The sequence below is a fragment of the Eublepharis macularius genome, chromosome 12, assembly GCF_028583425.1.
Source record: "Eublepharis macularius isolate TG4126 chromosome 12, MPM_Emac_v1.0, whole genome shotgun sequence".
NCBI lineage: Eukaryota > Metazoa > Chordata > Lepidosauria > Squamata > Eublepharidae > Eublepharis > Eublepharis macularius.
In genome coordinates this window covers 64,095,203-64,120,348 of record NC_072801.1, presented here as the reverse complement: position 1 = coordinate 64,120,348, position 25,146 = coordinate 64,095,203, and the positions used below count along the sequence as shown (strand labels likewise).

General features: G+C 45.2%; 3 protein-coding genes across 3 annotated transcripts in view; 1 reads left to right on the top strand and 2 right to left on the bottom strand.

Annotated features, from left to right (window-relative positions):
- Positions 1-6,498, bottom strand: part of ITGAL (integrin subunit alpha L) — a 65,748-nt gene extending 59,250 nt beyond the window's left edge. The window contains exon 1 of the mRNA XM_054992814.1: positions 6,287-6,498. Coding sequence (XP_054848789.1) covers positions 6,287-6,347 — 61 coding nt within the window. The 5' untranslated portion in view covers positions 6,348-6,498. The remainder of the gene's footprint in view (positions 1-6,286) is intronic.
- Positions 6,499-10,208: 3,710 nt separating this feature from the next.
- SEPTIN1 (septin 1) lies at positions 10,209-18,011 on the top strand. The gene is made up of 11 exons (XM_054992794.1): positions 10,209-10,259; positions 10,397-10,487; positions 11,702-11,788; positions 12,358-12,481; positions 14,624-14,758; positions 15,523-15,640; positions 15,826-15,927; positions 16,034-16,133; positions 16,220-16,385; positions 17,312-17,399; positions 17,611-18,011. Exons 1-11 carry the CDS (start codon positions 10,257-10,259, stop codon positions 17,689-17,691), a joined length of 1,095 nt encoding a protein of 364 aa, XP_054848769.1. The 5' UTR covers positions 10,209-10,256; the 3' UTR covers positions 17,692-18,011.
- Positions 18,012-18,336: 325 nt separating this feature from the next.
- On the bottom strand, positions 18,337-23,186 carry DCTPP1 (dCTP pyrophosphatase 1). Its single transcript, XM_054992795.1, has 4 exons — positions 22,889-23,186; positions 21,223-21,350; positions 20,552-20,662; positions 18,337-19,642 (listed from the first exon to the last, which is right to left on the bottom strand). Exons 1-4 carry the CDS (start codon positions 23,153-23,155, stop codon positions 19,417-19,419), a joined length of 732 nt encoding a protein of 243 aa, XP_054848770.1. The 5' UTR covers positions 23,156-23,186; the 3' UTR covers positions 18,337-19,416.
- Between the last annotated feature and the right edge of the window lie 1,960 nt (positions 23,187-25,146).

The window sequence follows — 25,146 nt, the reverse complement described above, 5'->3', positions numbered from 1 at the left end:
TTAATATTTATGGCATTATTCTACTCTCTGCATCTACTCATAAGCGCCTCTGCCTTAAATACGGGCAAGGGCCCAGGAAATGAATGGAGAGGATAATCTTTGGTTTAACCAAGACTGGTACCAGTAGAATGAAAGGCCTACAAAGGAATATGCAGAGGAGGGAGAGGATAAAATCTGAGTTTGCCTTTGCAAAATGTCCAAAATGGCCATGAAATAAAGCCTGTTGCTTAAAAATACGCTTTTATCCATGAATAAAATAAACTAATATGTTTTCTGCTGGGAAGGGGAAAAGTCATGTGGAGCTACTTTGCAAATGAGTCCCCCAAAGCACCATACATTTAGAAGTGGGTCTCACTTCAAGAAAGTTTGACAACTATTGGGTCAAAGTAATCAATAAAAAAGAAAACATATATCTTGACTAAAAAGGTGTCCCTGATTACTCAGGTGGAAGATTTTTTAAAATTGTTAATTTTTAAAATACAGACACTTACACTCAGGGCTTTTTTTCTGGGAAAAGTGGTGGTGGAGCTCAGTGGGTTGCCCTTGGAGAAAATGGTCACATGGCTGGTGGCCCCGCCCCCTGATCTCCAGACAGAGGGGAGTTGAGATTGCCCTTTGAGCTGCTGAGCGGCGAGGAGGGCAATCCAAACTCCCCTCTGTCTGGAGATGAGGGGGCGGGGCCACCAGCCATGTGACCATTTTCAAGAGGTTCCAGAACTCCGTTCCACCGCGTTCCAGCTGAAGAAAAGCCCTGCTTACACTAACAATTCAATACAAAACTAGAAGGGTGTAAATCTGCTAGGGTTGCCAGGTGTCTGGTTTTCAGCAAGACAGTCTGGTATTTTCTTGGACTGTCCAGGGGAAATGGAGTAAAAATACCGGAAATATAAATGTCCTGTATTTTTGTGTGTGGGACACCTGGGGCTGTGCATGCAGGAGCCGCAAGAGACCCCCCCCACTCCAGTGCTCGCTTGCCTGCCCAGGCCACCCACCTTGCCTCCTGCATGCCGGGAGAGTGGCCAGCCAGCCCACCTGCATCCTGCCACCTTGCCCTGTGAATAAGCTGGCATTTGGCGAGTGTGAGGGAGTGCACATATGTGTATCAACATAAAAAGCAGTTTTAAGTAGGTAACTATGTTCGTCTTCAGTAAAACAGCAGGATTTGAGTCCAGTGGCACCTTAGATACCAACAAGGAATTCAAGGTGTAAGTTTTTGAGAGTCAGAACTCTTGATTCTCAATATAAAAAGCAGAAAAGTATGCTACACCCCTACCCCCCGCCTTCAATAGTATTTTATTCACAGGCAAATTTAAATAAATTTAATCAATTAACTAATTGACTAAAATGCATGAGATTAATTGACGAAAGTTCTTCAGTCAGGCACCCACCCTTTTTTATTATGCAAGAAAGCGTATTGCCTTCTCCATCCCAGTTCGTTTCCCTGCTGACTGGGATCAAGCAGTGCAAAGCAAAAGAGGAAGGATGAACTTGTGTTTTGAAATATCTGGGGCTGATAAGGGCAAAGGCGGCTGCTAGATAACAAAGCAGTCCTTCCCCAGAATGAGGATTTCAGTTGAATAACTTGGTTTAATGTAGTTTTTGAGGGACTGCTGTGTCTTGGATCAGGAGTTTCTTATAGGCATGTTGCTCTGCAAATCAGAGGGAGATATATTTTCATGGGATGGATAATTTCCTCCTTACCCCCTTACCTCCCTGTTTGTATTCAGAAAGACATTCTTTGTGCTTGGAGGCATTTATATCACCATGATGCCTTCACAGAGGTGGTAACAGGCTCTGAAGCCTGAGGACCCACTTCATGGTTGGAGAACTCTAAGTTTAAGAATTGCTGGTGAGGTTGCTGCCCTGCTGCTGAGCAGTTAACAGCTAACTACACACTACAAAGCCCTCAGGTTGTGTCTGGGTCTGCTATGAGAACTTTTAATCAGACATTCATTGCAAGTTCCCCTCTGGAGGCTCTCTATATATGGGTGGGGTAAATAGTGACTTCTTCTGGGGCCATTTCAGATCAGAGGAAATGATGCAGGGGGAGGCATAAGCAAATTTTCTCCATGCACCACAGTCCTGATCTAAATCAGTCCCCCACACACCTGGAAACTGGGTTAGCTGCATGGAACTCAGAGCCAAGCTACAAGTGATGCCTTACACAGGTTGGACACTTGTCAGCTTACCTCAAGTTTTGATGGGAAATGTAGGCGTCCTGGTTTTACAGTTTGGCTCTCCATTACAGCTGCATTACAGCTAAACCACTCGAGACAAATTACATGAGGACGCTCAAGTGAAGGGAGACGCAATGTTAGCCAGGATTCCCAGGAAGCTTAGTTTGTATTTCACCTCTCTCTACAGAGCTGGCTAGATTGCTCCTCAGAGGGTTTGTTAATTTCATCCCTCTACAAAGCCAGCAAAGATTACTTTTCAGAAGGTTTGTTATTAATTGACGGAGCCTTACAGGAGGCAAAGGGAAAATTAACAAACCCTCTGAAGAGCGATCTTTGCGGGCTCTGTAGAAAGAGGTGATATTCAAACTATGCTTCCCGACTGTGTCTCCCTTCACTTGCGTGTCCTCGTATAATTCATCTTGTGTAGTTTAGCTCTTAGTGTGCCTCCAGGCACTGCAGGGGGGAGGGGCTTCTGCCTTCCCTCCAATGCTGTTTTCCCTATCAGAAATGGTAAGGGAGGGTGCCTGTTTGCCCCTTTCTCATTTGGAGTTCCCCTGAAAAGCTATAGTAGGGTTGCCTGCCTCCTACTAGGAACATGGGATCCCCCACCCCTAGTTCCCCCACTTCCTGCCACTGCTCAGCTGGCTCGTGGGGGTCCAAGATGTGGGGGACCAGCCTGACCACAGGCATTCTGCCCAGGAGGAATGTGGCCAAAATGGATGTGCACGCTCCCACATCACTGGAAAATGACATAATTTCTGCCGTGACAGGGTTACGCCAAAGCCAAGTCTCTGAAACTCGGCCCCAAACATAGTGACAACTCGGCCCTGGCGCAGTCTGTTGTTTCTGCCTTGTGCCAGAAATTATGTCATTTTCTGGTGACATGAGAGTAGGTAAAGCACGCACACAGGGGGTGACACAACACATCCCCACTAAGCTCTCCTCCACAGGCGCTGCCCCTCAAATCAGCACATTAAAAATGGAGTCATTGTGATACTCTTCCTGCAAGTTTTCTTCTGACACAATGCATCCCATCATGTATAGAAGTCTTCTGGGCTATCAATGAACAGGAGGCTGACCACTCTGCTGGGCTGTGTGACCATGACCTGAGGACTGACCAACAAACGCTGATGATCACAGCCACAGGTGGAGTCCAAAGGCCAGCATATATTTGCCCCAGATGACCCTACTTCACAAACTATGCGTCTGGCTCAATATGATCCCTACTGGACTGAGACACCAGATGGCCGTCTGCTATAACGACATGCAGATTAGATGAGGAGGCATATACCTGAGTGTCTGCTTTCTTCTGCTGGTGCCGGTGATGTTCCAGCAGCAGGGTGTATTGAGTCAATTGATGTCCAGGAATCCAGTTGAGGACATGTTGACAAGGTGTCTGACACAGACCCCAAAAAGCCAGACCCTACTGAGGCTGTAAGTACCACTCTGTCAACCCTATTGCAGTAACCTAATGTAGACATTACCAGTGTATGCACCACAGTGGCAAGATCTTTCCTGCCCAGGCAGGGCTGCAGCTAGTAGAAGACACCCTGGCCACTGCAGGCACCAGTTTATCCTAGGATGACTGAGTCCAGCAGCACCCCCAGGCTATAAACCTGCTCCTTTAGGGGGAATGCAACCCCATCCAGAAAAGGAGATATCCTCAGTCCTCCCACCAATAGCTCCTCTGTTCAGCTCGTTAGTCCTTATCCATTCCAAAACTTCTTCCAGACCCAGTTCAGTTTCCACAGAGAGCTGATGCATGCATGAGATAAGAGTTGAGTGTCATGTACATATTGGTGGCAACTCAGCCCAAATTGCTGGATGACCTCCCAGCAGTTTTACACAGATGTTGAAAAGCATGGGGGGCAACACAGAACGTTGTGGAACCCCATAAGATAGAGGCTAAGGGGTGGAGTTGCAATCCCCCAGCACCATACCTTCAAGGTAGGACTGAAATCACCACGACACAGTGACTTCCAGTCCCAACCCCAAAAGACAGTCTAGAAGGATACCATGATCAGTGGTATCAAAAGCCACTGAGAAGTCCAAGAAAATTAACAGGGTCATACTCCCTTGTCCATCTCCAAGCACAGGTCATCCACTGTGACGAGGCCTGAAACCTTGGAATGGATCCAAAGAATCCACTTCATTCAGCAGCCAAGCCACCATTCACTTGTTCAATCCCCTCACTCAAGAATGGTAAATTATACACTGGGCAGTACTGCAATGTGTCTACTGAAAAGTAAGCCTCGTTAAGCAAAGGTTCTGTTTCTCCCTGCAATTTTTTTGATCCTTTGTTTGCAGCCCAATTAATTATTTTCTGTTTGACTGCAGCTGGCCATTCAGAATTCACAGATCAATGGTTAATAATCAGCTCTTGGGAAGGGGCAGGTTAAGTACTGTTTTTCCAAGTTGTAGTCATATTGTTTTCATTGTATCATTTATTGTTGACATATAATGCAATTACAAAATAGCAATCATATAATATAAAATAATGAATCATGGCTACATTTATTTTGTTACTATTATTTTATAACTGCATTATTACAATATAAACAAATAAAACTTTTTTTAAAAAATCAGCAGTGACCTTGGCTGACTATAAAGTGAAAAACAGTACTGAAGAAGACTACCCTCTGCTTCACAAACAACAGCTAATATTTAGAATCGATTCATGTAGGCTAGAAGAAAACCAGCCAGCTAGAAAATAACAGAAAATAAACAGGACGCAGAAGGAATGGAGGAATGTTTAAAATAATCCTGCAGAATTAATGGCACTTTGTTCCAATATGACAGCCTGATGTTGCAATTACATATTAGATTTTAAAAAATACCAGTTAGGTCAGGAAAAGATGGGAAAATGATAAATGGAACACAGGATTTGGCTGACAATGTCGTCCTGAGGATTCTCCATAAAAAGTACATCAGCAAATCAGCAACGATTACTACTTGCAAATGCCTATTCTTCAATCTGCTGTTAAAGTGATAACTACTACTGGGAAGCTGAAAGGCTATGGTTGCTCAGAGGGAGGGGAAATGCCCTCTGTGCAGGCTCAGAGTCTCCTCTCTTTTATTGTTTTACATTGTGCAGGCCTGAAACTTTAAAATAAAAAAGGCACATAGTAGTTGAGTTTACAGGTTGAATGCTGAGGCCAAGCTCAGGGTGAAGAGGCATGTAACAACAACAACAACCAATTTATATACCACCCTTAATGCCACACTCAGAGTGGTTTACAAAGTGTGTTACTATTATCCTTACAACAATCACCCTGTGAGGTGGGTGGGTCTGAGAGAGCTCTGAGAGAGCTGTGACTGACCCAAGGTCACCCATCTGGCTTCAAAGAGTAGGGAATCAAACCTAGTTCTCCAGATTAGAGTCCTGCCACTCTTAACCACTACACCAATGCAGGTATAGAAGCATTAAAAAGACAAGATAAATGACTGAAAATAGCACCACAAAGAATGAATAACGCCAAGAAAAAAATTCTGGTTTTCCCCATGTACCAAGCCCAGGAATGGCCTCTGCCAGAGGCAGGGTGTAATGATGGATGGGCAGTTGGCATGATCTGTTTAATTTGCAGAATTATTATGAAATCAGTTCAGAAAAAAATACCATTCTACGCTTTCATAATCCAAATACTCCCAACATGGACAGGCTTACAGTTTCAAATCTATCACGCTTTGGAAAGGAAACATTACAAAAATAATAAACCTCAGTAAGAAACCTTTTCATGAACTCATAATGACACGGCATTAGGAGTCAATGACAGTGAGCAAATATTAATGAAATGCATGAGTTTTGTGGAACATCTACTGATACGGCTCGGTTAGCTTTACAGAGATACTTTGTGGTGAACTAAACATAGTTCTTATGTAAAGCGATTTGTCTGCAAAACCATTTCTCTCTCACTTTTTACTTTGCATGCCTCCCCTTGTCCCCCAAACCAGGCTTTTAGAGAGAAAACTGAAGAACAAGTGATTCCAGGCTTGGCAGAAGGTAAAGTCCAATCCCTGAACCTACGTAGCCCACAAGCTTGCACCAGGTGACTCTCCATCCCGGCTTTCCTTAAGTGGTGACCATCAAATCCCCACCAAATTCAACCTACCTTGAAGAGTGGATCCAATCACAAGCGTGAGAAAGTGGAATCGAAGTGGAAGACCAGCCATGGTGTGGTGGCACAAACGCTGCCGCAGTTTACTTTCTGGAGAGCATGACTGGCAGAGGGGGCCAGGGCGCCGGCTGAAGAATTCGATAAAGCCAAGAGAGAGCTTGGAGGAGAGTGAAACCGAGAGAACACAAGCAGCAGAATAAAGGGGAAGGGGTGGAAAGAGTTTTCAATTTCCACACAGACAGTACTCTCTCCCCTTCTCTCATGTGATGCTGCATAAGGTGGAGTAAATGCAAGCAGGAGGGAAACAGCAACATGTGGGTGACAGGAGGAAGGAACATACGTTTCTTCCTGCCTCTGCATGAACGATGTGTGGTGAAATGCATCAAGTGGCCCCTACGCGATGGAGAAAGGGGATTGCATCAGCCCAACAAGTGACAAAAATACTTTTAGACTTCAGCCCCCGATTACTAAGAATGGGGCTGTCACTGTGGTTTTGCCTAAAACGTTGCCCATTTTGACAGCAAGGATTTGCCATCAAAACATTCATGTGCCTTTCTGTTTCCTGTATGGACATTTCACCAGTAGGGGTGGGGTCTTAAGCCGGCACTTGGCAAGTGTGTCAGTATGAGGAACTGCCATTTTGCAATTTCTAAAATCAGTGAGAGGCACATGAAATTTTTTTCTATTTGGAGTTAACTGAAAACTGGGATGCAACTGCATTGGGGGGGGGGTGCATGAGCACCTTTCTGGGGACTCTACTGCCTACTGAGCATGAATGTTTATTACAACTACCTTTCTGTCCTTAGTTAGATTTTGCCTTTAACTCTCTTACACCCTCTGGGTAGACTGCTGCCACCAGGAATTATATTCCAAAATACTTAATTTAAATTTTCCTTAAATTAAATTAATAACATGCCCAAGCGTCAGGCTCCTTTGTGGGATTTATGTGGCCCTGAGGATGGATAGGAATGGGATATGGGAATAACAAGTATTCTGGGATAAAAAAAAGCAAAATAAACTTTTGGTGCTACACCTCTGAAGATGCCAGCCACAGCTGCTGGTGAAACATCAGGAACTACAATGCCAAGACCACGGCAATACAGCCCGGAAAACCCACAACAACCATAATAAACTTTTATTTTTACAAGAAGCATAGTGGTTTCATACTGTTAATTAAGCTTGATGGTTTCAAAGATACTTATCAGTTCTTAAAGTTTCTCTTCATAGGCTCAGTCACACAGATATACACAAACTTTCTCTCTCAGGTGCGCACACAGTTTGCCTGCTCCAGACAGAATGAAAGTTGTCTCACAGAAACACAAAGTTCAGGCTTCCACACAGCTTGCCTGCTTTGCCCAGACTGAATCTTTTCTCTCCACTCAGTAACTAAAAACTGCATTCACTCCACCCACACTCTCAGTCATCAACCCATCATCTCACTCACTCATCCCGCTTTTTCACCCTCTTCATCTGTACCACACCAAGCATTTAAAGACACACACACACTTAAAATCATCACAATAATCTTTGGATCATTTTCCATGAGGTCCAGTAACATGCCTTACCAAAACATTACAAAGTAATCACCTCAATATATATGTTTCTGTACAACTCAACAAGGCGCCCCGTGGCGCAGAGTGGGAAGCTGCAGTACTGCAGCCCAAGCTCTAGTCACGACCTGAGTTCGATCCTGGTGGAAGCCGGGTTCAGGTAACCAGCTCAAGGTTGACTCTGCCTTCCATCCTTCTGCGGTCAGTAAAATGAGTACCCCGTTTCCTCGGGGTAAAGTGTAGATGACTGGGAAAGGCAATGGCAAACCATAACAAAAGTTTGCCAAGAAAACGTTGTGATGTGACATCCCCCCATGGGTCAGTAATGACTCGGTGCTTGCACAGGGGACTACCTTTCCCTTTACCTAAAACTCAACAAACACAATGGTATAGTGATAGTCACTATCTATTAACTTCCCAAATACTAAAATGTTCCAATGGCACTGTACAGACCAACTGGATTTTCAGAACATAAGCTTGTGAGAGTCAGAGCTCCAAAATCTTGTTGGTCTCTAAGATGCCACTGGACTAAAATCCTACTGTTCTACTGCAGACCAACACGGTTACCTACGTAATCTATCCTGTGAGGTAGGTTAGCCTCAGAGAGTGACTGGCCTAAGGTAATCCATGCGTTTAATGGCTGAGTAGAAAAAGCAATCCAGGTCTCCCTCCAGCCCTCAACCAACATCCCAATGTAGTGATTGGAGTGCTGAATGAGGACTGGGCAGGCTTGGGTTCAAGTTCACCACCCTGGCTTCCAGGGTGGGTTTGATTTAAATCAAATTGATTTAAATCACTAATCAGTAAGACTAGATTTAAATCATGGTTTTCTACATAAAGGCTTCTTGTGCAGATCTATTTTACTCCCAACCATCTTCTATTCATTGAATTTCTTGAAACTTAGCAATTAAGAGGTAAGGGATTGGTTCTGTGTACAAAGATTTGCAAACAAACAATGGGATTAAGTTCTTTTTCTCAACTGTGTTTATTTTATAACCTTTTTGCTGTGAAGAAGAGATAAGATCTCTGCAGACACAAATTCACAGTTTTGAGAACTGTAAAACCAAGCATCTGTGATGATTATCTTCTAGATAGAAAAACTGCCCAATAATCTTACAGAAACCTCTGGAAGAGCATGACATTGTGAATGGATTAATGGAATTCATTTACCAAAAAACTTAAACATTGCATGAATATACAACCTCATGCTACATAATTAAAAACCAATCCTTATTTCATGATGATAAACTTTGGCCTATAATGTATCTTAAACAGAAAACTACCTTTAGATCGATTTTTCCTCAAAAAACAGGTTTTTTAAAAAAATCCAATTTAAATTTTAAAAAAATCAGTTTTTTAATTTTTTTAAAAAATCATTGATTTTTATCCACTCTGTTGGCTTTCCAGATGAACATTATATTCCAGATGAAATAATTTCCCTAAAAGTGAAAGCCGTTTTGGGGAGGTTGTAGGCTCTCTTTTCTTGAACATAGGAACGTTCGGGTTGCTTTAGTATGTCAAACTCACAAGTCACAGTTTAACTTCCTGTCTGGTCCAGCTGACTTTTCAGCCGTTATCTGTGGCATGACCTGAATAATATCTCAAACCCTTGAAAAATAGATCCGTAATACCAAAAAAATAAAAAGTGCCTGGAAGAATTTAGATGGCAAGCCACCCCATCTCTATTAACAGTATCTGTTAAGCGTATCGCTTAATTTTGGTGGAAGGGGCCAACAGCTAATAAGATCTGGGCTCTCTTTCTGTTTCCATTCCTATTTGCAGGGAATTTAAACCCTGGTATGGCCAGATTTTTGTAGCCTGCTGAGCCCTGCTACGAGCCCACTCTGTGGATATAATCCACAGGGTCTGATCTATCGGAATGTATTGTTTTTATCATCTTTACTGAACTTTTAATGTCAGTTTATCGTACTTTCTGTGGTTATTTATTTAAATTGCATTTTGTAAAGCTGCTGTGGGTCCCTGGAGAAAAGAAGTGCAACGGTAGGGGGCACTGTAGGACTTTTCCAGCTGTGACCCCACTGTTAACTGACCCCAAGCCTACATAGTTTTAGGAAGCATTGCATTTTCCTTTTCAGGGAAACTTTAAATCACTTTAATCTTTACGCCTCTGTCACACACAATTGGAGGGGGGGGGAGGCGGGGAGGCCTGTGTGCAGAAACACCAAACACGCTCATGCTAATTCTATGCAGTACTTTAGCAACATCAGCTTAAAAGTAGCATCACCCGCAGGTGGAAAAAAAAATAGAAATGAAAGTAGGCCAGCCAATGGGGGATCATGATGGGTGCAAAGACTGGCTTCCTGTTTCCCTGATGCAAGAGGAAGTGGTAAACTGAGAGACAGCAAGGTACGCAGACATCACTCCATCCTGTCCCACACAACCAGAGATCAGATATGGTAAGAACCCAGAAACCCCCCCAGAAAACTGCCCCTTTGGCTTTGCTTCTTTTCTATGCCCCCTTCTGGGTAGCAGGGGGTGTCAGGATACCTAGCCTGAGGGATGGCTCTTGATGGAATCTTTCCCTATGCCTTAGGACAAAGATTACGTGGGTTTTGCCACCCTGCCCAGCCAAGTCCACAGGAAATCTGTAAAGAAGGGCTTTGACTTCACGCTGATGGTAGCAGGTAAAGCATTTAAAGACCCATTTCCTTCACTGCAACAAACTCCAGCCTCCTTGCTCGCTGAGAGCAGATTCCAAACATCCCCAATACATCCAGATTCTCTCCAACTGTTTCTCTTTTTATATTGCTACCGATACGCTGCTGTACAAAATGGTGCCTCATGATTGTAGCCTTTTGCATAGTCTGGTTGTTGAGGGAGAATATAATGAGTGTTGTTGACAATCTTCAGGTTCTCTCGGAATTACAATTTATCTCCTTTACTACTTTCCTCATATCCCCTGGAGGAAATGGCATCTTGGGAGGGTAGACTCTATTGGCATCATGTCCCTGCTGAACACCCTCCCCAGACACCGCCCCCCCCCCATTCCAGGCTCCACGCCCAAATGTTCAAGAATCTCCCAAGCCAGAATTGAGTTGACACCCCTATGAGTGCTTGTCTAACAGACAATCGGGCTGCTTTCCCCACAAATGTAATTGGGGAGGGGGGTCACACCCACTTGGAGAATGGTACGGGAGGGGCCCAAACCCTGCAGACCCCCTACTCTGTCCCTCATGGCTACATTCTCCTCCCAAACAAAGGGTGGGAGAGAATCTAAGATATGTTTCCCAGAGTCCTGGTTTTGTCTCTGTATTTATGGGCTATATGCTTTATATAGATCCAGAGGAGTTAGCCGTGTTAGACTGTAGTAGCAAAATAGAAGAGTCCAGTAGCACCTTTAAGACTGACCAACTTTACTGTTGCATAAGCTTTCGAGAACCACAGTTCTCTTCATCAGATGTAGTTCTCTTCGTTATATGCTTTATATAAACTCGCTTGCACGGTCAAACCCAGATGAGACACTCTTTAAGATTTATAGATAGATTTGCAATTGGAGGTCGGGGAGAGACTAAAACTTTCTCTCTTGCACTGTTTGTTCTACTTCAAACACCCCTTTGGAGCTGATATTTGCCTCACTGAAGAAATGTACAAGTTTCCTGAATTATGTTTTCCTCAACTAGCAAATTGCAGCTTGAGAGGAGGGAAGAGTCAGTTGGTCTCATAAAATAGAGTAGGAGGGAGAAGGGAAGACTTCAGCCTGCCCCATGGCTTTGATCTGAATTGGAATCCCTGAAACTGCCTTAACGATGCAGTCATGGATCTTCCAGTGTGTTGCTTGAGCTGACCCCAAGAATTCCAGAATAATCCGCTTATTCCCTCCCACCCACTCATTCAACAGGTGAGTCCGGCCTTGGAAAATCCACCCTCATCAACAGCCTCTTCTTGACAGACCTATATAAAGATCGGACAGTCCTAGATGCACAAGGTGAGCAAGACTTCTTGTTATGAACAATCCCAACCACAACATAGTGCTGTTAAGTGCAAGCAGTACTTTGCAGCTTAACCTCAAGATGACAGATCCCTGCCCTGAGGAACTTACAATCTGAACTGGACACAGGGGAAGCCAGAGAGGGAAACAGGGAAGCAACAGTAAATGGGAAGAATAGAGGGACCTTTTGCAGAAAACATGGGTTTCTTGGAGGAAGGGAGAGCATCTCCCAAGGCAGTTCAAGCATAAGAGGAGCCAAGGGAGAAAGGCCAGTGTTGTTGGAGGGAGGAGACCTTTGGGTGGCCAAGAGGGATGGAATAAAGGTTCCATCGGAGATGAGAGCAGGATTAAGGGTGCCTAGTCCATGGAGGGCTTTCAAGGTAAGGATGAGAAGTTTGTGCAGAGATCCAGGGTAGGGATTTAAGGAAGGGTGTCACATAGTCAGAGAAACCAATTAAGTCCATTATTTGGGTACCAGTGATCTGTTTTGATGGGTACGGGAGGCAGGAAGAGTACGGTGCTGACTGTTCTTCCATCTGCCTCCCCTCTTTCTTGCCATTCTGTAGCCAGGATCCCCCAGACACTGGAAATTGTCAAACATGCTGTAGATATCGAAGAAAAGGGGGTGAAGGTGAAATTGACGGTGATCGATACCCCAGGATTTGGAGATGCAGTGAACAATGTGGAGTGGTAAGAGGGCATATCAATGGGCATGTTTCTCAGTTCCTTGGGAGCAGAGATGTATCTAAGAAATAGCTACGTGGAAGGAAGACTTGGAGCCAGCCAGGATTCCAGGGGTCTCCAGGAATGAAGGAATGTCTAGCAATCTAGACTTGAAGCCACAATTTCTCATGGAGACAGGGGGAAAAATGAGGAATGAGTGCTTCAGTAAAATTAGCTGTCAGGATCCTCCTCCAGACCTTCCAGTACTGAACCAGCACCCATCCCCACTGCTTGATGTAAAAAAAATATTTTAAGAACACGTGTACGTGTTATGTAGCATCAAGTCACCTCAGACTTAGGGCGACCCCATGAATTAACAACATCCAAAACCTAATTTGAGAGCTTTGCTCAGGCGTTTCAAACTGAAGGCCATGGCTTCCCCTATCAAGTCAATCCATCTCCTGTTGGGCCGCCCTTTTTACCAATGCCTTCAACTTTTCCTAGCATTTTTGCCTTTTCCAGCAAGTCTCGTCTTCTCATGATGTAACATAGCCTCAGTTTAGTCATTTCAGCTTCTAGGGAGAATTCAGGCTTGACTTGTCTTTGGGGGGGGGGGTCCATGGTACCCATAAAACTCTCCTCTGACACATTTCGAATGAATCATCTGCTTTCCTGATTATCCAACATTCACATCCATATATAGTAATGGAGAATACAACGGTATGAATTATCTTGATCTTGGTCCCCAGGGACACTAGACTCCTTTTAAAGCTATCTCTGTTCTGTGTTTAAGAACTTGGATGGCTTTAAAAGTCATATTCATAGAGGATAGCTCCATCAATGGTGACCAAAGAGAACCTCCATAGTCAGAGGCAAAAAAAATCTTTGAATGCCAGTGCTAGGAAGCCCCATTGGGCAAGGCCTTGTCCTCTGTGCCGTTGTCCCTCCAGGGGAATTCTGTGAAACAAGATGCTGGACGAGACGGGCTACTGCAATCCAGAAGTGCTCTTACATTTTTACAATTAAAGTGATGCCAAGGAAACCAGCCTGTAGAATTACATATTTGTTTTCAGTCAGTTAATATTCTAAAATATTTTAATATCAAACAGCAAGTTTTAAGTCTTTGGCCCACTAAAAACATGCTTGACCGTGGTTGCCTGAATCCTGGTTAATTCCCCATCATACACAAGGAAACCTCGGTTTTCCTTGACAAGCTCAGCATTGCCCCTGGAAGAGGGATATCCTCTAAGGAGGCATCTGTGAGTCCTGCTTGCCATTTAGCAAGCAGGGATGCTAGAGTGGCGGGGAAATTCCCTTAACCATTTTTTGCTTGGTTTTGCTTACCATGGTAAATACAAACCACGGGTGTGCCAACCACTTCAAACCATGATTTAACATCCTGGTTAGCAGCCAATCCTTAAATATGCTTTAGAAAAACAAACCAGCATGAGACATGTCAGTCTAGGGTCTTTACAACTCTGGTTTGTTAGCCATTCTGATGTAGGTACCTCATCTGTCTAATATGTTCACGAGGGATTCCAGGTTTTTAAAAGTATATTTGCAGGACCTTAGTTGTCTGCCAATGCAGTTAAGTAAAATAAATCCAGATGGATCTAGCAGTGTAGGTTTTACAGTGGTTAATCAACTTACTGAATAGTTGAGTTTTAACAGTTTACTTTTCTCTTGAGCTGAACACCTGCTCAGCTTTAACAACTGGTTTTTTAAAAAAATGATAACATAAAAAAAAAACCTATGATTATGAAGGTGACCTAAAAAGGGCAAAGTCAAGGACAGCTGCTGAAATGCTAGGAACTAAAATTCTTGGTTCCTCTGAAGGGATGGTGGAATCTAGCAGTTAGATCTTTTGGAACTGAGTTTTTAAAATTATTTTGCCAAAATTCTGGCAAATCTCTCCTTTTTAAAATTTAAATCGTTGGGAGTTTTAAGGTTACTATTAATTATAGTGGATAGTAAAGTGTATACACTTGAATATTTAACTTCCCACATTTTAAGCCTGTTATCAGCTCTGTAATTGGATGTATGGCGTTTAAAAAATAATCCTTCAAAAATCCGTTAGAATATAAATTCAAAATGTTGTGTGACTGAATCTAGCTAGAGGAGTGCTTTCTCATAACCTCGGTTTTCCTCCCTGACCTTTTTTTATTACAGCTGGAAGCCAATTGCCCATTACATTGATTGCCAGTTTGAGCAGTATTTTCGAGACGAGAGTGGCCTTGATCGCAAGAATATTCAGGATGGCCGGGTTCACTGCTGCCTCTACGTCCTCTCGCCTTTTGGACATGGGTACAAGTGTAGAAATTTAGGATTTAATGGTTGTGACATAGAAAGGGGTTTGAAACCACACCTCTTAAGTCTCTGGCGCAGGGGTCTCCGTGTTTTTGATCCTATGGGCACCTTTGGAATTTGGGGTGGTAGGCGACAGAGCTACAGGCACAGAGGAAGCCCAAGTGCAGGGGACAAGAGTACTTTTTTAAAATGCACAGAGAAACAGCAGCGAGAGAGAAAACAAAACCAACACTGTGATGGCAGCTGCCATCAAAACAACTTTATTTTAATCTGCATAGCCAATCAGAAACCCTACTGGGCAGGAGCCCCACCTGGCCCCACCCATTTTCCAGAAATACTTGATGGGTAGCAGGAAAGGTGTCTGCAGGTGCCACATTGGAAACCCCTGCTCTGGTGGGACAGACGCTCCCCAGATGAGGGATAATATTTCACTCAGGGCACTGGCCCAGAATTAGTCAACTCTGGAACTGGTGAAATAATAATAAAGAATGTCACTGAGAACATGCAAAGTTCTTTTTTTCATTGATGCCCCACAGCCAGCCTGGACACATCTGGATAAAGGAAAATGGTTTCTAGGCAGAATCAAATCCTGGGGCAGCTATTTAAAAAAACCCTAACCAGTGGAGACACCTTGGCCACGCTCCATCACCAGGTTGAGCGATGAGCCCCAAGTTGGAGCAGAAGCAGCCTCTTAAGAGGCAGGATTTCTAAGCACTCCAATAGGTTAAGTCAAGACTCTGACTCCTCTTCCTCTGCAACAGGCTCCGCCCCTTAGACACAGCATTCCTGCATGCCATCCATGACAAAGTCAATATTGTGCCAGTAATTGGAAAGGCTGATTGCTTGACTCCAGCAGAAGTACAACGGAAGAAAGAGAAGGTGAGAGTTCTGAAGGGTGCAGTGAAAGGGAATCTCAAATCCCAGGGGGCTGGAGAATCTCATGCGAGGACAGAAACCGATGACTCTGGTGCTGGACTATTGTATCCCACTACTGCCCCCATTCCAGACACAACTGCCTTTCATGGGTATTCTAACAGCTCGTTTCAATTCCTTTCAATTCATAGATCCGGCAAGAGTTAGAAGAAAACGGGATCAACATTTATGAGTTTCCTGACTGTGACTCGGATGAAGATGAAGAATTCAAAGCTCAGGATGCCGAGATGAAGGTGAGAATTAGGCAAGAGGCAGCTGAGCACTTATATGTTGAAGGGTTTGTTGGGAGCGAAATGGAGCAAGGAGACTTAACATACCCCATTTGTGTTCCCCCTATAGCATAGTATCCCCTTTGCTGTAATTGGATCTAGCCAGGTGGTTAGAGAGTTGAAGGATAAAGTATTCCGGGGGAGGCAATATCCCTGGGGAACAGTGGAAGGTAAGTGGCCTTAAAGGGGGAAGGCTCAGCAGAGGGTGCTCTACCACAGGAGACCACTGATGCTACTTCCCGTTTTGTCACCCTAGTGGAGAATCCAGTGCACTGTGACTTTCTGAAACTTCGGAACATGCTGATTCAAACCCATATGCAGGACCTAAAGGATGTGACCCATGAAGTCCATTACGAGAACTACCGTGCACAGTGCATCCAGAGCTTGACCAGACCCGGGGCTCGGGATCGCAGCAGCCGCGCGTAAGCAACTTCTGGGGTTCCCAAATTTTCTTGAAGAGGACAGCATAGGTCCAGGTGGATAAAGATTCAGTTAAGGAGTAAACAAACTAACCGATGAAAGCCTGTTTTGCAATTTAAGATGAGAAAACCTGTGACCTGAGAGCAAGGGTCCCAACCTTTATGAGCCTATGGCTGACGCAGGAGTTGGGACAAGCCACAAAATGGCTGCCACAGGAGGTGGAGCCACACAGAGAAATCCCAAGTGCAGAGGAGAAGATGGGTAATTTTAAAAAAATACATTAGGAAAGAGTGGTCATACAGAATTTAAAAAAAACACTTTGGTCGCAGCTGTCATTGAAGTTAAGTTATTTTAATCTACATAGCCAATCAGATCTTCAGTGACAAATCAGAAGCCTGTTAGGCAAAATCCCCACATGCTTTCTAAAAACACTTGGTGGGCACCAAGAAAAGTGTCAGCAGGTGCCATGGTGCCCATGGGCACCACACTGGGGACCTTTACCTTTAGAGCATCAGTGGGCCTACTTCACAGGGATGTATCCTAAATGATAGTCAGTGGAAAATGCCTAACAATTTCAAGTTTCATAAGGGACTATAATTAACTGCTTTTTGAGGACTGAGGAAAAGAAGAAAGGTGAGAGAACTTTAGGGGAAGAAGTGGTGTGTAAGTCATGTCGTTGATTGGCTTTTACCTGACTGGCTAAGAAACTTGTTTTACATTCAAAGGAAAGTTTTTTTTAAATCCTTATTTGTTAAAGGACAGGGCAAAATAAACAAATAAAAGGAACTAGCAGAGGAAAGAAAATGCTGGTCAAAGTGGTTGCCTTCTCTTTAAGAGATGAAAAACACATTGTTGAAAAGGAGGCCAAATTAACTGTAGAAGTACAAGCCAGGACGCCTGGATTCTAAGCTCTCATTTACCTTTCTAGGAAGCTGTCTCGTCAAAGCGCCACTGAACTGCCGCTCCTGCCTCTGTCCGCTGAGACGGAGAAATTAATTCGTGAGAAAGATGAGGAGGTGAGTCTCTAGGAAATGCCACTCCCACGAGAAGCATGTCTGTGCTTTAAAAGGCCCTGTGGTTTCCCTTGGAGTTCGTGGTCATAGACCAGTGGCCAAAAGACCTCTGTACAATTGATCAGCCCCTCCCAGTGCATCTCAGCAATAGGCAAATGGGCAACAGCTGGCACTTCTGTCCTCATTCTCAGCCTCTCTTTATCTCTTTGCCCAGCTCCGCCGAATGCAGGAAATGTTACAGAGGATGAAGGAACAGATGCTGCAGAGCCAGGGGGAGCAATCTGACAGTCTATGAAAGATACCAGAGCTCTTTCTTGCACTTCCATGGGCATCCCGGGAGAGAGACTTCAGCCTCCTTCCACATGGCAAGTGACAGTAGAAGCCCTTTTTAGCTCTGGAGATTACAGTGACGGGGCTTGGGCGGGGGAGGGGGACTGCGTAGGAAATTCTCCCACTGGATTGCTTGTCTCTCTCATATACCCATCCTTCTTCTTTAGCACAATCAAGGATCAGTGATGATATCTTACTGGCATGCAATTGCTTCAATAAACAGCGAGAGTTGTCCAAGAAAATAAAATGTATTTTTACACAATGTAAGAACTTGTTTGCAGAGATCTAAAATAGTTTCTATTCCCTCCACCTCCCCACAATCATTTTACCTACTCTTTCATACAGAGATCCCTTTCTCACCAAATATTGGTCTCAAAAGGTCCATCTGTATTGCTGGGCCCCAGGGCTTTTTTTCTGGGAAAAGAGGTGGCGGAACTCAGTAGGTTGCCCTTGGAGAAAATGGTCACATGGCTGGTGGCCCCGCCTCCTGATCTCCAGACAGAGGGGAGTTGAGATTGCTCAGCGGCATGGAGGTCAATCTAAACTCCCCTCTGTCTGGAGATCAGGGGGCGGGGCCACCAGCCATGTGACCATTTTCAAGAGGTTCCGGAACTCCGTTCCCCCGCATTCCCCCTGAAAAAAAGCCCTGCTGGGCCCTATCCAACCTCAAACAGATACTTTTCTATGAATTCATTTCCTTATGCCAGCCCAACTGCATGGGTTATCTGTTTATCTAGAAATATATGCCATGCTGTCCACAGACCCTCTACAAGCAGACGGGATAAAATATTATGTCCGCAGTTCTCATGAGCTCATATGGGTAATTTTAAGAACTGAGTAGATAGTGAGAGCTCAACAAGGCAATCTTAAAGACAGGACATAGTTCTCAAGCAAAGACAACATGATGCTCGAGAAGCAGTGAATTGCATGAATCTGCAGTCTGATGCTGCACCCAAAACAACCAATACGACAGCTTGGGTGGCTGAAAAAGAACAAAGTGGAGGCAGCCAGCCAGCTTGAGCAAAGGAATGGCTGGTGGCAGACAGGCTGCTTAACTCTTCTCCCGCCTGCCCTTTGTCACTCAAAATCAGCCCCCACTCAACTCCTTTTCCATCAGTGGAAAAGATGCGTCTTCCCCCTGGTAGAGCTATGCAGCCTTCTCCCCTACCCCCATTCCTCTGCTCAAACTGGTGGCTCTCCCCAAGAACACACTGAGACTGCCACAGGCACCTGCTCCGTGACACCAAGTTTCCTTCTGAAAATGGAGGAGCCCCTAGTCAAAGGGTGCATAAGGGTGCAGTTTCACCCATGGCACAAAATTCAACTGTCTTCTCAAAAGCAGTATCTGAAAGGATAAGAGACACACAAGGGTCTTTGCCCTGCTTTTGCTGGTTAAGGCAAATTGCTCCTTACTTCGTGAGCACACGACAATTTTTTTTTTTAATGAGAGCCCAGGAAGCAACAGCAGCACAACACACTTCCCCTCCCAATCCATCACACACTGATGAGACAGCAGGACTTATCCCACAATGGCTAAAATGAGGGAGGGACATGCTTGGAACTGACACATTTGGATTAGGCCTAAAATCACAACAGCATCCTTAGTCTTCCTGACCAGATCCAAGGAAGCTTTCAAGGCCACAGGTAAGTTTCTTTCTTCCTGTTCAGGAAGCGGCAACGGCAGTACCTATTACTGATACTCTGTGTACTTCTTGGATGACCCGTAGACTTTCTCGGCTGGGTATTTGAGGTGGTTCTTCTGTATTTTACGGAGGGCAGCAGAAGGAAGGTCCACGTGGCACTTGTCTGCCAGAGCCACCAAGTAAATTAGGACGTCGCTGAGCTCATCTGAAAGGGCTTCTCGTTCCGATGCTGTCCAACCTGGTAGGCCTTCAGGGACTTCAGTCCGCCACTGGCTGAGAACACACAAACCTGTGTGAAGACTCGGAAAGACCCAGGCTACAATGAGCCCCAAAGGCAGTGCATAATATTTAAAACCAAGAGGTTATCTTGGCTTGACCCTATTTTGAAGTTGCATCTTCTATCCCAGATCCCATTCTTCATCATAGCTCAAGTCACCCCCACAAAAAACTTTAAAAGGAACTGCTATGCATTTGTTACATAAGATCCGTCTCCTCTAAGGCATCACCTGAAGAGCACCAGACTACGTATCATTTTCTTATTAACTTGCTGTTTTCAAACATGTGGGACATTACGCATATGGTGGGAACAAGTGGGAAGGTTTCCTCACGATAAAGACAGAAATTTTGACTGGACAAGCAGAGCCTCTTGCTTCTCTGCTTACGGCAGGAAAATTTGGCTATGTAAATGCAAATGAACAATTTACAGCTGATGGCACTATGCATGTATTTTGCCATTTAAGTTCAGGCAAATGCTTTATTCCAGCAGTGAGACTGTGGCTCAATAGGACAGCATCTGTTTTGCATGCAGAAGGTCCCAGGTTCAATCCCTACCATCTCCAGTTAAAAGGATCATGTAGTGGGTGATATGAAAGTCCTTGACCCAAGACGTTGAAGAGCTGCTGCCAATTTGACTAGACAAAACTGACTTTGATGGAGCAATAGTTTGATTTTTGCAAAGCAGCCCATCTATTTAATTAAAACCAACTAAAGCTCAGGCATTTCCTGGCCACAAACCTCCTGTCTCCTCTGGGCTTGTGGCTCCTTCCAAATTAAAACACGCTGGAGCGTGAAAACACAAAATGGCAAAGGATGTTTCCTTAGGCCTCCCCCCTTCATCCACCCCCTGCCCCTTCCCAAGTTCTGCCTTTGAGTGCTGCTTTGAGTAGCAGTTCCAGTACTCACAAGAGCTCGGCCACTTCCCCCACTTCGCCCACGAGGGCAAGAAGCAGATTCCGAGGCTGGTGGTACTTTCCCCAGCCCCGCTCAGTAGAAAATGCAGAATGGAGGCTTCGACTGTGGGAGAGAGGGGAGAAAGGATCATTAGACCAGGAATGGAGGTCAAGAATGTGTGCGCGCGCATCTAGAAGAGTTGGAAGTAGAGGAAAAAATAAAGCTTCAGGCATCCCTGAAACTGAGTAAGGTAATAGGACAGTCTCTCCATACCCCATTCTGGAGAGACTGAGCGAACGAGGGGCAGTCCAGCAGCAGAAGTTAGGCAATACCATGTTGTGTTACCTCATATCAAGACCAAGCAAAGTGTTACATGGTTTTGTTGTTACATTTTCCTGTGGACCAATGCAGCGGTCCATGTCTTTCATGTAGGGAAGGAAACAGCACCACAATAAAGTCCAACTCCTTTCTTGGGATTTCCCATTTCAGCAAAAGAGCTCTATGAGCTCCTGTACATGCTTTGCGCTTCTTCAACATGTGCAAGTCAGTGGGCTGGGAAACACCCACTGAAAGGCCCCCCCCCTGGACATTCGGCCTTCCCAGAATGGTTTGTGAAAGGGGCTTATGGGTTGGAATTGAGGTCTAATGCAGGGGCGGGGGGAGAGGGACAAGAAATCTCTTACATGTGTTCCAGGGTGGGCTCAGCACTGAACTGAAACATCTTTGTTGAATTTCCAGGCCCGTCTTCTGCCATCACTTCATCTGTTTTTTCTACTTTTATCTCCAAGAGACTGACAGAAGAGCATAGCGCCTGGTGAGGGAAATAACAGCAATGCAAACCTTCATTTTAACAGAGGAATGAAGAACCTTCACTGTCAGTTTAAAACTGAAGAGCAGGTAGCCTTGTAGGTGAGGCACTGACCCCTGCTTCCTGTGCCCCTGGGACTTCCAGACAGAAAAGAGTACGCTACGGCACTATTGTCACAGCCCACGATCTTCCTTATTCTGGGCAACACTAGAGGGCCAATCCCATATCACTGTTTGCTTTAAAGACCTGCCATTCTACCGTTTTGTGTGGGCAACATTATGCCCAGAGACCACCAAGTTCTGAACTGCCCCATCCACCTGCCCAAGATTACCCGCCCGCCCGCCTTTGAAACAGACACATCTTCAGTGATAGAAACACACACATGCCAGAACCCATCTCGCACTTTCACACAGTTCAACAAGACTTCCAGGTCATAAGCCTTTGAGAGTCAAGGCTCCCTCTGTCACAGCTTTGACTCTTTAAAAAATTATATACTGAAAGTCTTGTCGGTCTTTAAAGAGTTACTGGCCTAGAATTTTGCTCTTTAAGGAAGGGCGTGTTCCTGAACTTGCACAGAGTGCCTTTCTCTTACTACTGAAGCCCTCTATGCTCAACACTGTGGAGAGTGTCCTCAAGTCTTAGCTGACTTATGGCAACCCTGGCAGGGTTTTCATGGCAAGAGACTAACAGAGGTGGTTTGCCATTGCCTGCTTCTGCAACCCTGGTCTTTGTTGGAGGTCTCCCATCCAATTACTAACCAAGGCCAATCCTGCTTAGCTTCTGAGATCTGACGAGATCAGGCTTACCTGGGCAATCCTGGTCAGGGCATGCTCAACACTATGCATTCTGAAATCAATGCATATAGATGAGGAAATGAGCATTCTGGGCCTGTCCCCTGCTGATGCACAAGTGCTAGCTTATGAGCATGGAGTGCGCACCCAGGGTCCCTCCCTCCCTAGCTTCCTACTCACAAGCCAGTGATCGCATATCCTGGGGATGATGCATCCGGCATATTTGTGTCTGTCCCTCCGTTGCATGGATTAACAGCAGGATTTGTGTCCAGCTGAGAGCAACAAGAGACCAACAAGATTTTCAGAGTAAAAACTTTCAAGAGTCAAAGCTGCCTTTTCCAATACAGGCTTGTGTGAAGAAATCACGGGGAAGGCCTGTGGCCGTGTGGAAGCACACCTGCTTTGCATACAATCTCAGCATTAAAAGATCCCAGGCACCTGGTGTTGAGAAAGCCTGGGGAGCCCTTGCTAGTCAGGGGGGACAATGAGGCAGGGTAAGGAAGCCCATATGAGGACTATTTCTGCTTTGGAAGAGACTATGGCTCAGGGCACAGCCGGCACCGGCTAACTGCCAGAGAGCATCAGATTAGGTTCCTAGTTCAAATCCTAACTCTGCCCTGGAAGCTTGCTTGGGCTAGGCACTCTCGTTGTGCAGCTAAAAGAGGAAAGAAAGAAGCACCTGTGCTCCTTTGGAGGAAGGAGGGCAGGATAAAATATGATGCATGTTTCGAAAGCACAGAGATACTCCACCTGCTCAGCTTCCGGCGACACCGCCGCGGCTCGCTTCTGGTGCTGCATTCGAATGCTGCGCATGTGCCCCCCTCCCGCCGCGTGCTGCTTCACGTCGCACACCCCCCCGTGCGAAATGGAGAAGTCCCTGTTGCAAGCGCTGCAGCGAGCTTTCAGCGCGTTGCCCTCCACCTTGCACAGCCAGCCGAACTCCTTTTCCCACTCCTCGCGGTACTTCTGCATCCGCCTGCCCTTCTTGGTCGGCGGCTGAGCCGCGGGAGATGCCATGACAAGCGGCGGCCCGTGGCGCTTGCGAACCCGTTCGGCACAGAGGCCGCCCCCTCCCTGCCAATCAACGGCGGGCACGGAAGTGGATTCTATTTGGACAGCAGGAGGGGAAAAAAATCACCTATGGCCCAATCAACGTTCGAGATTTTCGGGCGAGAGGGAAGATGTGACCAATCGCTGAAAAAGAAGGGAGGCGGGAGGGGGCAGATTGACAGGCTCAGAGGGCGTCCGATCAGATGCAAATACCGAAAAAAGGAGTACTATTCCCAAGGAAACTTTTTCGGAAAGCTCGGCCTTTTTGCAGGAAAAGAAAAAACGAAATTGGTTTCTTTATAAGTATTCTGAACTCGTAGTCAGGTTGTTGTTGTTCTTATGTTATTGGCAGTCCGCCTTTCTCAATGAGACTCTAGGCGGATTACAGAACAGAGTCAGTGGAGTCCCATTTCAAACAGATTTCAATAAAAAGTGTAATAGGGTAAAGAAGTGCACATTTGCAGTGATTTAAACTAACAAGAATCCAATCCAGAGTTGAAGAAATTCTAAAAGAGAGCATCCTAACACTGGCATATGAAACCACATGGAAACTATCCAGTAGGATCATACAGCCACATCTCTTTTCTTACGCATCTCTTTTGAGAGCACTTCCTTATGGTACAACCCTCTTGAATAAAAAGCCCTCTCGAATATGTATTGCATTGTACTGTTAACAACAACAATTGATTGAACAATTAACATTATTAATAATAATATTCTGAATTCACAGTCACAGCTCGACTGCTGGAGGTACAGGCTGGATAGAAATGCAGCATCTCAGCTTCTTTTCTCCAGTCAGCACTGAGGCACTGAATACACAAAACATTCATCCTCTTCAGCACCCAATGGTGAATAGGCAAGTACTCAGAAATGGCTCTGGCAAGGCTGCCAGGCGGAAGGGTCTTGCTAGAAAACCACTTAGTAGAACTGATAGGGCAGGAAAGTGCATAAGGTGCTTATTTCTTGCATCCTACCCAGGTTACTTCCACCCTGTGGCCTTTTTGCAACAAAGTTTTCTTGTTTTCCGCGGTCTGGGGAAATCCAGAATTTAAACAGTAGTTTCAAATGTGTGTGCATGTGCATGCATAAGATATCATGTAGTGATGTTTTGCTATATTGGTAAAGGGCCCCTCCTCACATCTGAGAATTTTACCTTGCATAAGTGTTTAATTGTCCTGAGCTGGATAGCCCAGGCAAACCAAATCTTGGAAGCTAAGCAGGGTCGGGCTTGATTAGTAATTGGATGGGAGACCTCCAACGACGACTAGGATTGCTATGCAGAGGCAGGCAATGTCAAACCACCTCTGTTAGTCTGTTGACTTGAAAACTCCAGCTGGGGTTGCCATAAGTGAGCTATGACTTGTCATTTTCCATCACCACCAGGTTGTTGCCAGCCTCAGGTTGGGAAAATCCTGGAGTTTAAAACTGGAAAATCCTGGAATTACAACTGGGGGCAGTTGTAATTCCAGGACATTTCCACCCACCACCACCTGGAGGTTGGCAACCATATGCCTTGCCATTGAGAGAGAGTTTTCATTTGCTGTGCAGCCCTTTGCCCCCTTTTTTGAATTATGGACAATAGAAACGGACCAGTGGCAAGACATGCTGGCAAGGTAAAATTCTCAGGTGGGAGGAGAGGGCCTTTGGTTCTAATCTGATCTGGTGAACCATGGATTACTAATTTCTGCATGACCTGTTGTTTGACTGATGTCCTCAAACCATGACTAAAGTGAAAGATGACAACGATGAGAAAATCTATCCCAGTGGAAAAGCCGTGGGCTTTTCCACTGGGCTATTTTCCACGTGGGCTATTTGGTGCCTGGCAAACAAGGCCTACTACTGTGAACTATGTCAACAATTTGAAGTTGGACTGCCCCCCTCCTTCATTTAAGGAAAATGAATCCCTCTCACATGAGGACATGTCCCAACCTCTCACCCCTTCTCCTGCTTAAGGAAAA